Raw genomic sequence first — 16,520 nt, 5'->3', positions numbered from 1 at the left:
CCATACATAATTACAATGTAAGATAATGTTTTGTATCAACAAGAGGCACACATTTTAATTGTAGCCAACAGTATAACCAGTTTTAACCACTAGAAAAAAATGGTTTTCTTAACATAAATATTAGACAATACTACAGAATTCAGAAGTTTATTCATTAGAATTGACCAATCGAAACAATGTAGGTTACTCCAGCAAATTATGAACAAGATAAGTTATCTATACTAGGCAATTCTTATTTAGGCTAAACATTTTTTTGATTTACTGTAAATAGGATTAACAGCTAGTAAGATTTTAATTTTATGTTTAAATTTACGCGAAGGCAGTTACTTTGTAGCTAAAAGGATTTTATTGTACAACTTCAGAACAATAACCACAAAACTTTTCCAAGTTTTAGAATATCTGTTATTCTCAATAAAATATTACTTGAGTGTAAAGCAGTGTAGCTATGGCTTCTATTACAAAACATAAAGTCATTTAAATTCTTTAAACATGTACAATAATATATCAGATAAACATTGCATATTGATTAAGCAGATTTAGCTTGATAAGGGTTTACAACGGGCCCGATATATACTTTTTTATAAATAACTTATATAAGCTAAGAAATTGTTCCCCTAAAGCATAATGCATAAGGACGAGTAGTCACTCGGTAATAGTCATAGAAATGTCCAAAGTACGCAATGACAAGTGAATTGTTGATATTCTACCCCTTAAAACTGTAATCATTAAGATTAAATTGTAAACCCATTGTTTCCTTGAAGGTGGCATGGATTTATTTAAAAACCAATACCAAGTTCAAAAAGGACACCTGTACATTTTATTGATTCAGTTAGAGCTTTATGGCAATTATAATTAAAAGCCATTAAACTTTTTGGTCATTAGCATTTGATCAGTTCTGAATTGCATTAGAAGCACCATCAAGTCTCGACCGTAAGAACCCATTCCCCCCCCCCCAGATCAGAAGATAGAAAGGGCTAGGTTGTCAACAAATAAATGAGGATAATTTAGTTCATCCTGAACCTTTGAGGGTAGGTCATTAATATAAATTATAAAAAAATTAAAGCCTAAAACGGAGCACTGCGGAACTCCCTCTTCAACCATCATTTTAATAGGACATGACACCATCCAGAATACAGGAGTTCCATATGACCCGTTACATGAACTAAACTTACTACAGCCACTAATCGATAACAAGTCAGTAATATCATCAAATAATATAATAAAACAATATCACGACGACGACACAGATGTTAAATAATTAGCATACGGACAATAAAAGTATTTCAATAACAATATCGATACCAGGATAAAAACTAACAATATTAATGATAATAAGTTGATGCCCAACAGTAATAACAAACCATATTAATTTCAACATAGAGAACTCGTAATAATCAATGACCGAAACAACAATTTGTGTAATATTGTCAGGTTAGAGGGATTTAAAATACTTGAAGGATTTAAAGATTCAAGAGCATTATTTTTTTAATAAGTAAAATAAGAATGAAATATATTTATGTACTGTACTCAGGTTGTAACATCCGTGGTATAAATCGATAGTAGCTTAAGGGGGTGAAGCAAAAGCTCTTGTACAGATACGTCAGGCTTGAGTTCCGTTGGGCACTTTGAATTCAATAAGGTGGAGGATCTCAAATCATTGAGTGAGGACATTGATGGGTTTAAATGCGAAAACCAGTCCTTCGTGTACTCAAACGCGGGATGTTGAATTTTTAAGTTCACCGTTGTCAAACCCACCCAAAGACAACACTCTCGATCAACTTTCTTCTAGATTCTGTCATGAATTGTTAAGTTTTTTTTTTAATCGGTACTCCAGATTAAAGGAGATCACTGTATTTTTTATTAATTATACATAAAATTTAAAGAAAAGTGTGTCATATTCAAATCGGAAACGTAATTATCATTTTTCGTCGTCAGAAAATGGAAATAATTACTTTCAAAATAACGAAAGAATTACCCTTCCAAAGTTTACATTTTAATTGCCATCCTTAATGTTTTGAATAGATTATTTGTTGAATTTTTGAGAGATGTGTTTGAAAGGAAACACTCTTTTCATTGGTTTTTCACATTTTATAATAAGGATGGAATGGTCGCTCAAATACGGGAGGAGTGGCCATCAATATACAGGAAGAATAGCTCTTTTAACGTTTATGCCTTTTAAAATGTTGATTTTAATGGGTTAATCGTTCAGTGATTAGCTTTATCAAATTTGCCTGCAGTATTAAAGACAAACAAAAATAACCCTGGAGAGAGAACTCATCTTATTACGGTATTTATTGTATACTTTGTGTGCGTATCAGATATTATTGACATATTAGGAAACCTGATGTCGAATGATTCCATAAATAGTTTTTTTATAAATCAAATTTACTTGGTATTTAAATTTGAGAAATAATTTAAAACATGGAATCAAACTATTATTCTAATACAGGAAGAGTTATGTAATATGGCAAACAGTAGTAGATGGCAATGATGGAGAAGATACAAAAACGACATGTAATTTATGTCTGCAAGAGTATTACAAGAATATTTGAATTCCTAAGTGGAAATTGGTGACTCAATATAAGATCGCTATTATACATTTGTTTTTATTAATTTTCGTGCAACATTGTACTGATTAAATAAATACACTAATATATAAATATAATTGTGTGTGTGTGTGTGTGTGTGTGTGTGTGTGTGTGTGTGTGTGTGTGTGTGTGTGTGTTGTGTGTGTGTGTTCAACACAAAATTTGAATACTTAAAATTTGTTTTTACCTGAAGGCTAAGGGCAGCCGACTCTAGATAATTCAAAACTCTTGGTAATTCGAACGAAAAGGCCGGTCCCTTGAAAAACTCTCGGTATTTCGAACTTACCGCAGAGAACAGACTAATTTTGAACACGCAGTAATTCGAAGTCTTGTCGGCGGAACTCTCTATAATTCGAAATGACGTAAACGAATTGAGGTTAGACCGATACAGAACACACAGTAATTCGAAGTTCACTCGACAGAACTCTTTGTAATTCGAATTGAGAGTCGGCCGGTGGGAAACACGCATTTCAACTTATTCCTGTCATAACAAGAAACTTTGCATCCTGTGTCCCAGAGCATACTCTTTGCAGTGTTGGTTATGTTTGCGCCGTGTTGTGTGGAAGTCGTGTTTGTTGTGTGTAAGAAGTGTATGTCGTGATGGCTACTAAGCAAAAATATAAATGTCTTTCTCTTTCGGAAAAGAAAGAAGTGATCGCGGAGGTAGAAAGTGGTAAAGCGAAGTCGGAAGTTGCAAAAAACATTTCAAATCCCTGCGAGTACCTTGTCTACCATTCTAAAAAATAAACAAAAAATAGTTGAAGTGAGTTCCGTAGCAGGAAGAAAAAGAACGACAAAAGGTGAATATCCTAGATTAGAAGAGTGTTTAGTCACATGGCTTAGACAGTGTAGAGATAAAAATGTTCCTGTTGGAGGTTCGCTTTTAAAAGAAAAGGCAAAGGCATATGCTAAAGAGCTTGGCATCCCCAGCTTTGCAGCAAGCGAAGGCTGGTTGGCTAATTTCAAAAAACGTAATGGTATATTTTTTAAAAAGGTTTGTGGGGAAAGCGCTAGCGTTAGCGACAGTGTGTGTTCCGATTGGCGTGCAGATTTATCCAGCTTAACAGAAAGTTATGAACCACACAACATTTTTAACACCGACGAGACCGGCTTATTCTTTAAATGCATGCCGGACAAGACATTTACATTTAAAGACGAGAAATGCCACGGAGGGAAACATAGTAAGGAAAGGTTAACTCTTCTGTTGACTGTTAACATGGATGGTTCCGAAAAATTGAAGCCCCTCCTCACCGGGAAAGCAGCAAAACCTAGGTGTTTTAAAGGTATCCAGTCATTTCCCGTAACCTACCGCTCGAACAAAAAGGCGTGGATGACAACGAAGTTGTTTAACGAGTGGTTAAATTCATTGAACAGCGACATGAAAAAACAAAATCGTGAAATCCACTTATTCCTTGATAACTGTTCAGTTCATAACAACCCTCCAAATCTCTCGAATGTGAAACTTCACTTTTTTCCACCAAATACAACATCCAAGTTGCAGCCTCTAGACCAAGGCATAATTCAAAACTTCAAAGCATTTTACAGACATGAAATAGTCAATATTCTACTGGATGGAATTGACAGTAATGAAACTCCAAACATCTCTATTCTCACAGCCATGTTGATTGTTGAAAAAGCGTGGAAAAGTGTGAGTCAAACGACAATATTTAACTGTTTTCGTAAGTCTGGATTCTGTGTTAACACACCCGATGAAGAACTTCAAGTTGTGCAGCCAACACCTTGGGAATCTCACCCTGTAATAGGAGATGTTCCATTTGAAGATTTTGTGCAAGTTGATGACGAAGTTGCAGTATGGGGAACCATTACTGATGCTGACATTTTGGCCGCTAAAGATGAAGAACAACCTGATGTTGATAACGATGAGGAAGACCAGGAGTTCCCGCCTGTCACACTGAAGGAAGCCAGCACATCCTTAGAAAAGCTGCGCCATTTTTCTCTCAAGGTAAAGACATCGCAATAAACTACTGTAGTTAGCCTATCAATTTGTTAAACTGATTTAAAAATGCCATATTCTCCACACTGCAATTTATCCATCATTTTTTTTTACTGAATTTGATGTCCGAAAGTAGCGTAGACTTTTTTTAACCTTAGGGTCTTAGGGCTGTAAAATCAGCTGTTTGTTTACTTTAAAACTTCAATGTAAATACTGTATGTCATAAGTTATAATACAACCAACAAATTACGTAATTTTCTGCATTTGTTACGAAATACGCTGTGACAGTTGTTTTCTTTCTTTTCTTTGCAGACAGAAGTTGGGCCGGAAGTGTTCGACGCATTATTTGTGTTAAACAAGGTCGTCGATGAGGCACGAATCAACAAGAAAAAGCAATCAAAGATAACAGATTTTTTCAATTAATCATCAGAAATTAATGTTCTTTAAGTTTTGTTAGTTTGCCGTACGACATTGTGTGTTTAATAAAAAAAACTCTTGGTAATTCGAATAGTTTTCTTTTCCTCTCAATAAATCGAAACTCTCGGTAATTCAAAACTCTCACTAATTCGAATTTGTTTGCATGTCCCGCCAATTTCGAATTATCGAGAGTCGACTGTATTAAAAAAAGGAACACCAAAAGAATGGGTATTACGAGAGACATTTTAGGAGGAAATAAGGAAAAACAATGTTATTTGTATGTAAGACGTATGGACAACTTCACTAATATATAAATATAACTTGGCCTATTCTAACTTTTTTGTATTTTACCGCAATCCGTATATATTAGGATTACGAATTCTCAAAGAATTGCTTATATTTTATTAACATGCGGTTCAAATTGAGAAATCTAATATTATAAAACACCTCATTTGCGTTTAATTACTTCATGTTTTTACTAACCAGTGCCGGTATTAGCATTACTAGCGCCCTGGGCGAGATTTCTTCGGCGCTCCCTAACTGCAATTCAATTACATACGAAAAAAGGCTACCGGCACCTTTTCGTCCGGCGCCCCTGGGCGGTTGCCCAACCGCGCCCTACCCTAACGCCACTTCTGTCACTAACATTTTACTAAGAATAAATTACTTGTTATCACTAAATATGTAAGTACATTATGTGGGGCTACAAACTTAAGGGAATTATGCTTTTGGGGAGGGGGGGAAGTGAAATTCAAAATTATTATAAAAGGAATTATCCTTTAAAAATCGTAATTATAGTGTGTAATCTTTACACGCACACAATAATATTTCACGTACTTCCAGTTTTACCTCTTGTTTCTAGATTTCTTCCAACTTCAAAGCCAGCAATTAATTGTTTATTTATGAAAAGTATGACCGTTTAATTAAGATTAATGAAATTCTTGTGGCCAAACTATAAACATGCCTTTTAAAAGGATATGCAGTTTAATAACAACAGCCTATGATGTGTTAGTCACACATTCAGAAGTAACTAACTAACTTTTGTTAATAACATGAGTAATGGCATGTTGTGTAATATAAAGATTCTCGTCGTTTACTGCAAATTAATTTAAATATAAGGGAATTTTATAGAATTTGTAATCACATTATATAAGCGTGTTGTAAAACAAAAGGGCAGCAACGACAAGCTATATAGGAAAATCAGTAAATAAAGCAATTACGTAAGGCTGGATAGTGGTAAGAACAAGTGACGTCATTGTGCTCCTGAAATATCTATCATTCCTCTACCTCCGAATCAACTGTCGTTAATGTCGTCTGCTAAAGTAGGCTTAGGCTCCTGCATTTTCAATTTGGTCAGGTGTTGGCGTTGTTGGTGCTAGGGTAATGGTGGAGGTGTAAGGTGACGTGTACTGTCACTGTGTTATGTTTGTTCGTAGGCTTTTCTAAAGACTGTAGTCTAAATTTTTATAATAGCTAGTTGGAATGAATTATTTATAGAACTTACAAGTTTCACATAAAAGTGAGTAATGAGGTATCCTGTACAATTTTTGTTTTTACTTGTAAATTATACTATGTTAGGATTCAGCAGTTTATTGAATAAATAAATATTGCCGGTTGATTTGATAATGTAGGTTATCCTTCCATTGAAGTTAATGAATTTATTTATACCAATAATATCTTTACCCAAATTTTTACAATCAAGATCAAGTAGGCCTAAGTGCTGTTTTCAGTGATTTTGTTCAATAAACTGGTTTGTGGTATTCTTAACACATTTGATTTTCTTAACTCTAGAACTGTCAATTAGATTACTCTGTATTGGTGGGTTACATTTGGGTGTTTTGCAGATGAATTGTTAAACATTTCTTTAAAATTAGGTATAAAAAACAATATAACCATACGTATTATATATGCTTTTACTTTCGCCTTATCCATTTGGTCAGAATGATTCAAATAAAGGTCTATTATTTAGAGGTGGTTAAAGGGAAAATACTCAAACAATGGCCTAGTTGTAGCACAGAACCGGTACCAATGAAAAACTCAACATACATATTGAAACAGCCCTGTCAAAAATCGAGACCATTTGACCAATGTATCTCCTGGAACAGTAACAATGATCATCCACGATAAAGATTCAGCAGCAGTATAATAAGAGGCCACCACCACAATAGAATCAGTATATTCTCATCATATATAAAAAGTAACTAAAAGTTAAACTGTTTTGTTTGTTACATTTTATAGATACACAACACAGATAATTTTTATATAACATAATTCGTGTAAAAATATTTGTTTATATAGTTTAGATTATAAATAAATATGACTTTATTGTGGTGGTGGCCTCTTATTATACTGTAGCCAAAGATTCAACAGTATCTGTGTTGAATAGAATCAAAGTTATTAGTGTCAAAAGTTACTTCTGTGGTAAACATTGGCTTATTATGCAGAAAGTTACCATAGATTGGAAACGAGAGAGTAAAAACTCCAAGAAACAGAAACCAGACTAGAAATGTATGACCAGTTTTTTTCCCAGAGGCATAGATCAAGAAAGACCAGACTAATAGTTCTGGATACAAGTGGCCTTATTGGCTGGCGGTTTTAGTAAAATTCTGTAAAAAGATTTATGTGAAAATGACCTAAAATGTTTTGATGTTGGTATTTTTTAATATTAAAGTTTAGCCTGTACTATTCTAAATCAGCTTAGCTGTCCACTAGAAGATAATATTGAAATTGTGAAATTCAAATTCCTTTGAGTGGGGTAAGATGTGCGAGAGACTGAGTATAATTGAATTTATTTAAGTATGTACTTTAAGAAATTCAATACATGTAATGAATCATCTTTATAGAATTATATTAATACAAATTTTGTTTAATCACAATAGGCCTATAATTTAATATAAATAAGTATTGCTTTATAAAATAATGTTATAGATAAGATGTCAAATTATCGTTAATTAATTACTAAAGACAGTCGTCTGATTTTTTTTAAGTAAGTGGTGACTGACTATTATTTTGTTTTAATTAGAAATTGAGTTGTCATTGCTGAAAGCTTTGGATGTATGGCTACCTACTCTTCAATATTCAGTATTTGCACTATTCTTAATTTAATTGATGACGATTTATTTTCTTTACTTTGTGTGTTCCAGTAATGCAATTACCCTCCCTGACAGTGATACTATCTGTAGTATTTATAATATACATAATCCATTCAATATGGCATCTTGCGAAGCTCTTTATTCCTCCCACGTGCTCTCCGGATGTTCGTTGCATCAATTATTTCCTTCGCCAAAACCCTCAACTTCAGGTAAGCATCTATAACTTTCAGGTAGATTGTTCCTGCAATATTTTGTAGGGAAGTATAAAAATTCAATAAAAATTTGCTGATGTTGTTTCATCATCTAAAATGTTCCTTTACAATTATTTCAGTTTTAATTCCTGTATAAAAGTATTGTAATTTTTTCATGTCTATTAAAAAGTTTTCTGAAATCATATAAATTTGTTAATGTAAAGTAAAATATTGACTATTGCTATGAATATTTGGATGTATAGAATTATGCATGCATTTCGTTTTGTAATGCTTTATCACTATCGTTGATCTAGTACTATATTGACTCTCCCCATCATTCTGTTAATAAGATAACATCACCTTACATACCAGTTGCTTTTGGCTATGAAGATGGTCAGAATAAGGCAAAAGGGGACTGAGTATTTGATATTTTGGTATTATCAGGAGGCCACTTTGTCCCTATCTACTATTTATTATTGCATGATATAAGTAGGTAAAAACATATGTATTATAAATAGAAAAAGTTAATCATTATGAACGCTCTTGTGATCTGAGCTTCAGGTACTATCTTGAGGGATGTTTTTCTTCTTTCACCAGAAGTGTGGGGTGGCACCAACCACCAAAGCCTGCATTGAAGGCCAGGGCATTTCCGATTGGTACTTTTTCAACATCACATCACGTTGGACGATCTAGCACTAAATCTGTACTTTTCCGACGTTAGATCACGTTGGATGATGGTAAGTTGGAAAAATACCAATTCAAAATGTTCCTGGCCATCAGTGTAGGCTTCAGTGGCACCTTCCTGCACTTCTGGCAAAAAAAGAAAAACATCCCTTGAGATGAACCCAAATTCAAGCTCAGATTACATAAAGGTTAATTTTAATTTTGGTACTACTAGTAACACATTTTATGATAATCAAATCTACATTATCTACTTACTTTGCATGATAACAAGTAGTAGATAAGTACAAAATGGCCTCTGGATAATACTGAAGTACCGAATTTTCTTGAAGAAAGTTTGTATTTTTCATCAACGCAAAATATGTAAAACTCAAGCTTGGTAAATCCGTGGCATGTGCCTCTTTTTTATAAGTTCAGCCTAAGAAAATATGGTTTGAGTACCTGTACAATTAATGTTAAAGGTGTATTTGGATTCATGAGGAAGCCCCACTGTAGTTTTATCCCACTCAAACTTACCCATGTTTACTATACCCAGTGTAGGTACCCATTGGCATGTATAATCCAGCCAGAAGTGAACTGTCCTGGGGCTTTCACCAAGATAAAATTGTTAATGTAAATGCTATTCTTACTTTGAGACATTTAGAAGATTGTGTTTTGCAATGCAGAATAAGCCCTGTAGAATACTCACCTACTTCATTGTTTTGATTGGTTGTGTGATAATACTCATAAACCTGTGAATGTAACAAGACTTTTAAAGAAATTTAAGTGGGAACAATTTAACTATGACTCACAGTGTTAACATTGCTTCTGGTGATTACTTCCTTTTTCCTGTATCTGAAATTTAGTGTTGTTGACAAAATCATAGACAGTTCCTTTTCGTGATGAAGGGCTACAGAAGATTGTGTCACACCACTTTAAATCTTTACATAACGATGGCTATCATGTAGATCAAACATTTTAAGTATAAATTTTCTTTGGAAGTAAATATTTTTTCTTAACATCTATATTTCTCCTTTCACAATTAAGTTAACATTTATTTCTGGATATATCCTGGATTACATTGTTTCATGAGTACAGTACTTAACTAAATGTGAGTAGAGATTGATGAAATAAACCTTCATCTGTTCCTTGATAATGCCTGATGTAGGTTACATTACTAATCAGCCATGTTCTGAGAATGTGTTTATTTCAGATGGTACTGTTCACATGTCCCAGACTGAGACCTAGCAGTGAGCGGGACACAGAACTCACAACCACAATACGCGAATTTGACTACAATACTGCCTTCGAGAAGTAAGTCATGCTATAAGGGGATGATATCTGTTCTGAAGGATAGATCTGTATTGCATGAAATAATCATTTGGCTATGCAATTCCTTGCTCTGTGAACCGGAAAAAAAGTAATATGGGGTTTGCAATTCTATGAAATATATCAAATAATATGGCAGTGATAAAAATAGCCATTTATTATAATAAGAACAATGATATTTAACTCCCAAAACTAGCAGTAAAAATTAGTTTGTAACTTTTGACGTATGAAAAAATAAAATATCTTTAACAGCTTCATTGTGACCCTATACTTTGTGGTTCAGATTCTATGTAACAGTGTATGGAACACTGCACAAACAACAGTGGTGTTGCATCTGCTGCAGTCAACATGTGAACTTGTTAGTTTATATTGAAGAGTTGACGGTACATTGCTATAATGCTGTGGAGTATCTTTAAAAGCTTTGGTTTCTCCTCACATTCAATTGTGTTCTTTGACGTTGGACATTGAGTCTGAGTTGCTGGTTCAAATCCTGTCTGTGGCTGTTGCAATTTTTATCAGTACTATCGAACTTGTATTGTTGACTCTCCCCCTTATTCTGTTTGATAAGATCCTTATACAGGCCAGTGGCCCATGAAGACGGGCAAAATAAAACTTAAAACGGGATCGGCCTTGTCTTTTTTTAAACAAAAAAGAAAAAATTACACTGATTATATCATTTGTATAAGTATTTTACTTCTCAAATTGGATTTATTTGAAACAATAATAAATTATAGACATATTTCTTATTTCTAGTTATCTCCAAATTATAGGAAATATAGTTCCTTTAAGCTGCTTGACCATCTAAAACAATGACTTAGTTTATCTAAGAGACTTACTGTCTTCATCTGTGGAGGAAGATACTTTGTTTAAAGTGTATTATTGATGATATTGATGATTTGAAAGAATAACAGGTTTTCATTCATTGTTATCATTATATGTTACAATAGTCCATTTGGCTCATTAGGAAGAAGTATGTATATTTTGTTAACAACTGAAAATATTGATTAATTTCTCATGATATGTACATATATTCATCTTGAAAAGTTAAGATTAAAAAAAAGTTTGAACAGCTGTTATAATGATATTAAGTATACCAAGATGGCCAACGAACATAGTTGAAATATTTATAAGATCAAGTTTTGTACCAAGTTCAAACTTGTTTCAGCATTCCTTTCACCAGTTCACCAGCAGGTGATTGAAACATTTTTATGGGATTTACATTATGACTAATTTATACTATAATGGTAATCCAAAAACCAGTCTTGAAAAAATTGTTTATTACAAAATGTTTAGGAAATGTTCTCAGTATTCCAGAACACTTTATGTTTTATCTCTAGGTCCATAAATAACAGGGTTGTGAATATTTTTAAAGTTTGAACAGCTAGCATATTAAAAGTAAATGGTGTACCAAGCTACCCAATAACTTAAGCTGAGATATTTATCTATAAGATAGGTTTTTGTACCAAGTTTTAACTTGTTTGGGCTTTTGTGGGGACAGTTATCGTTTCCAAAAGCCACATTATATGTTTCAGTTATCAAAGAACAGCTTAAGATTTAAGCATGTACAAAATAAAGAACTACAGTGTAAATACTTATGAAATTAAAAATTTACAACAGCATAAGTTGTACATAAAAAATTATCAAACATACCTAAGTGTCCAAAGTTTAATACCAGCACGACTAATTTAATACCATGACAACCAACTCATAACTAAATGATGTCTCTCACGTCGAAATTATGGAAGAAGTTTGTTTTGAGCTTCTTCATCACCAACTTTTTTGGATCTCTTCAGACGGACATTGACTCCAGATTCAAGGTGTGAAGTCTGTGACAGCATCAGTTTGCAGACACTGTACTAAGCAGAATGTGAAATGGAGCTGAACAAAATATTTGCTCTAAACAACTCTTCCAACCATAGAAGTTTAACTGGAACAACCGTTTACAGTGTAATTTGATGGCAAGGCTACTAGTACTACCATTTACACGGAACATAGTGCAGCAATTTATTTACTGTACAACCTGCACAACTTCAGAGAATCGGGATTGTACTCATTCTCAAGGGCCTGTTTCAGGACTATAACTGTAAGACTGACAAGAGAGACGCTCAACAACGGCTCACTCTACCTGCATCTATTTGTGTTGCCCCGGCGAGTGTCTGTAAATCACTGGAATGACGCGAGCCAAGCGAGTGACCGTGTCTACACACGTGTGGCTCTGTCTCATTACCAAGTGCCTTCCAGTGCAACTTACCAATTGCTCACTGGTAAGTAATTGAGTTATGATAGTAAAGTTTTATTTAGCTTGGATATTTCTTTCCCAAAATCTGTAAAATTAAGTGTTGTGTAGTTTACTTAGTAATGTCTCATGATCTTATTTGAATCTGACAGTCAATAACGTGAGATAATTGTGTTTATATAATAAAACTTTTTAAGTAGAAACTACATTATGACAATTAAATTTTTATTTTTATACTGTACGCTATTCTAAAGAAAAATTGAGAAACACCTGTATAGTAGTTACTTAGAGTAAATGCAATAATTATCAGTGCTATAGTAAAGCTGTTTGGTGGTTATTCACTCAATTACATGAACTTTCAGTAATAGAGAGATGATATTAGGAATGTAGATAATTTAAACTCAAGAGTTCTGGGAAAATCCCAATTTTTGGAAGTGTGTTTCAGTTCAATGCTTTTGTTGTGGTCAGGTGGGGTGGAGAAGAAGCAGTTGAAGCCAGTAACGCACATAAAGTCTAGTATCGGAGTAAATGTCCTGACAGGCATCACAGCACTTCCTCTGATTGGGATGCCAGCAGAACTTCAGCCTTACCTCAGGTAGTAGGTGAAAGAGGTCCGACACTTTAGTATGTGTAAAGTGCATGGGTGATCTGACATTAATGGACTATTTTATAATGTTAACTCTTTATCATAAAATAATGAGTAGTGTGATCAGTAAAAACCATGATTGAGATTCACGTGATGCCTGAGTCTGTTTATGGTAGACCTTGGACATGGCCTTGGTCATGGTAGGAAAATTCTAGATACAAGGGATTTTTATAGAATGATAGTAGTAATAGTAATGGTATGGCCTTAACATTAAATGTGTGATTGATGAAGGAAGCTGCTAGGAAGCCCGACTGACAATGCAGAAGATTCATAATCATAATCTTGTATCCAATAATTATGAATTACAAGGCACAAGTACAACTTTTAAAATATATCATCTAACGTAATGTTATAAACATTTAAAGCAATTGTAAGATTTGCATAAATAGTTGCTGCACTATAATTGATAATATTTTACCAACAAACTTACTATTACTTAAATCTATTAGTATATCGTAAATAAAAACTTATGTTAAATACCGTTTTCAGCACATCCCAAGATGGAAATTTTTTGCCAATTGTACACTTTGATATCATGAAAGATCGGCTGCGCAACCTGGTGGAAATAAGTGGAAACTCAACAGTTGACATCAAGTTCAGCTACGCTCCTGTATCAATCGGGCCACTGAGGCAAGTGATTTCATTCAACCTATGTACAGTACAGGTAACACATTGAGATCTCCAAAATATTTATCTTTGTTTCAGAACTTTTTAATTTTCTGTCTTCCAAATAGATCAATCTGAGTACAGATAGCTCAAACTGTGCATTACAATTATGTATCATGCTTTTATAATACCAAAATACCCTGGAAAAGCTTGTATAACAAAACCCAGTACAAAATACTGTCAGACAAGTGTTCATTTTTTAAAATTTACGCTACTGTTTTATCCTGTGATAAATGTTTGCCAAACATTGGCAATCAGCGGTTAATTACTTTGGTGCCTAGCACTTAACGTTTTTACTAGTTGAGTCTGAAAAGTGTATATGTGAGCCAATTGAGAGCCTGGGAGTGTAAAAATGAGTCTAGCCTTTTCTGATTATAACTTCCCTTTTGTAGCAGAGCAAAAATGTCACTTATACAATGATTTTAGTAAAACTTCAATTAAAACGAAACTGATCATAAAATTATACATTGTTCTGTATCATTACACAAAATATGCTCTATAAGTGATTTAAAATATTTTATAGAGTAAACAATTGTAGGAAGCATTGTTATTTTGTAGTTTTTATTACTTTAAAGATATTTTTGTTTGTTTAAAACAAGTCTTGTATGTAAAAAGGAAATAACTAATGATGTATCATATAAACGAACACACACATTCTTAAAGCCTGCTATAAACTATTTTTAATAATTTTACAATTTAAAGTAAGTTTTTTGTTCATTAAATATCGATAACATAGTAGAATTCCAAACAAAGCTTTATTTTTAAGTTTTTTTTATTACTATATAAAAATAGAGGTACATGAATCATTGTACTGTATGTCACATGTTATTAATACAAATGTTGTAGGTTATAGATTTTAGTTTATAAAATAGTTAATTCTTCCAAATAACGTCAACTTGCCTATACTATTAGTCGAGATAAACTAAATAGTCACATCAATATTTATTTAAAAAAATTAGACACATAGAAGCTATACTACAAGTACACTTATGATTATGTATACAGGGTGTTCACAAAAGGGTGTCACAAATTTCCGTGGGAGATAGTATTCATCATTTCAAGCAAGAATATCCTACAAATATAGGTTGAGAAATGTGTTGTTTAGTCACTAGCCACCATTTTGTAATTTTTATAAAAAAATTAATGTCTATAACTATTTAAGCTAAGGAATCCGAGTTTGGCACATAGGTTTGAATAGATAAGAGGAAAATTTTGTTTTATTTTCTTTAATATTAACAAAATGGTGTCTGTTGAAAATATTTAAGGTTAAATAACAAAAAAGTGCCAAACATGTTACAGTTGAGAGTTACAGTTGGTTGTGCTCGCTGATGTGTTGATGGATTTCAATGAAATAAGTACCGTTGGAATTTCAAAGAAATTGCTCAAACAGTTGGTATCTAGCAAATGTTGTATAACTATATAGGTTTTCTTTTAGTTGGCTTAAAACGTTTCCAATGGACACCGTTTTGTTAATATTAAAGAAAATAATATAATTATTTTTTTATTTTCCTCTTATCTATTCAAACCTATGTGCCAAATTTGGTTTCCTCAGCTTAAATAGTTCTAGAGATATTAATAAAAAATAATAATAATGACGGCTAGCAGCTAAAAAACACTTGTTTACCTATACTTATGTGGAATCTTTTGCTTGAAATGATGAATAATATCACCCACAGAAGTTTGTGACATCCTTTGCTTCTTCTTCCTTAAAAAATTGTAGAGTGTGTTTTCTAATCTCGTTGTTTGACTTTAATAAATTGTACTTGTGATAGTAATATGTTATTTTGTTTATTTTTAATGAATCTGTAAAATAAATGTATTTTTTCGGAGTATGTTGGTACAGTGATATTGTTTTGTAGGCTGATGCTCCATTTGAACCTTGCATTTGACTCACTTCGCTCTGTTGGTTTTGCTGACAAAGATTTAGATGAAGTCAAGGGTATTTTCGCAGACACGAACATTTACCTCCTCTGCGCTACTGTTTTCATATCCTCAATGCATGTAAGTGAAGTTTTTGTTTTAAATGAAAACATTGTAAAAAGGTATATAATTTTAAAGTTTAAGACATTTTCTGTACTTTTACAAAGTAATAATTGATGATAGCCTAATTGGTAATAGCACTTTTGTATTGTAAGTACAAAAAAAGTTACAATTCTAAAATCCTACCACTTTCATTAAGAATAAAATCCAGAAAAGTCATATAGTTTTAAAATACTCACAGATAATGGAGTTTAAATTCTTAATAAGGTAGGAGTATGCCTCACCACATGTCGCGTAACAAACTTTGCTGAGGTTGCATTAAGTCCAAAACACATTTATTTTTTTTAGATGTTCTGTGGACAGATAGGGAGACAATCATACAGAATTATATTTCTCTGGCAGACAAAATAAAAAGTTTGTGGGGGGGGGGTGGGGGGGGGGGGGGGTGGGGGGGGGGGGGGGTGGGGGGGGGGGGGGGTGGGGGGGGGGGGGGGTGGGGGGGGGGGGGGGTGGGGGGGGGTTGAGGATTAGGTTGTTGTAAAACTTTAATTCGTAGCCCAAATGAACCGAAATACTGGAACCCTTGCTTCCAGGGCAGGAAACAACAGAGAAGCGTAACCTTGTTTCACAATGTTTTCCAAAAAAAAAAAAATAAATAAATAAAACTTTCGTTGGGTCATAAACAAAGGAGAAGTATTTGGTCCTGTCAGGTGTTTCATGTACTCTGTGGCAGATACATGGATTACCTCACATTCATTCCC

At 33.4% G+C, this 16,520-nt stretch overlaps 1 protein-coding gene across 1 annotated transcript in view; it reads left to right on the top strand.

Annotated features, from left to right (window-relative positions):
• Positions 1-6,277: 6,277 nt before the first annotated feature.
• Positions 6,278-16,520, top strand: part of LOC124355936 (cleft lip and palate transmembrane protein 1-like protein) — a 66,325-nt gene continuing 56,082 nt past the window's right edge. The window contains exons 1-8 of the mRNA XM_046807087.1: positions 6,278-6,478; positions 8,103-8,260; positions 10,116-10,216; positions 12,305-12,495; positions 12,936-13,062; positions 13,603-13,743; positions 15,639-15,784; positions 16,454-16,459. Of these exons, the coding sequence (XP_046663043.1) occupies positions 8,105-8,260; positions 10,116-10,216; positions 12,305-12,495; positions 12,936-13,062; positions 13,603-13,743; positions 15,639-15,784; positions 16,454-16,459 (868 nt within the window). The 5' untranslated portion in view covers positions 6,278-6,478; positions 8,103-8,104. The remainder of the gene's footprint in view (positions 6,479-8,102; positions 8,261-10,115; positions 10,217-12,304; positions 12,496-12,935; positions 13,063-13,602; positions 13,744-15,638; positions 15,785-16,453; positions 16,460-16,520) is intronic.

This window comes from Homalodisca vitripennis, chromosome 2 (assembly GCF_021130785.1).
Source record: "Homalodisca vitripennis isolate AUS2020 chromosome 2, UT_GWSS_2.1, whole genome shotgun sequence".
Lineage (NCBI taxonomy): Eukaryota > Metazoa > Arthropoda > Insecta > Hemiptera > Cicadellidae > Homalodisca > Homalodisca vitripennis.
Note: the sequence above shows the minus strand (reverse complement) of the source record. Positions and strands in the feature narration are given on the sequence as shown.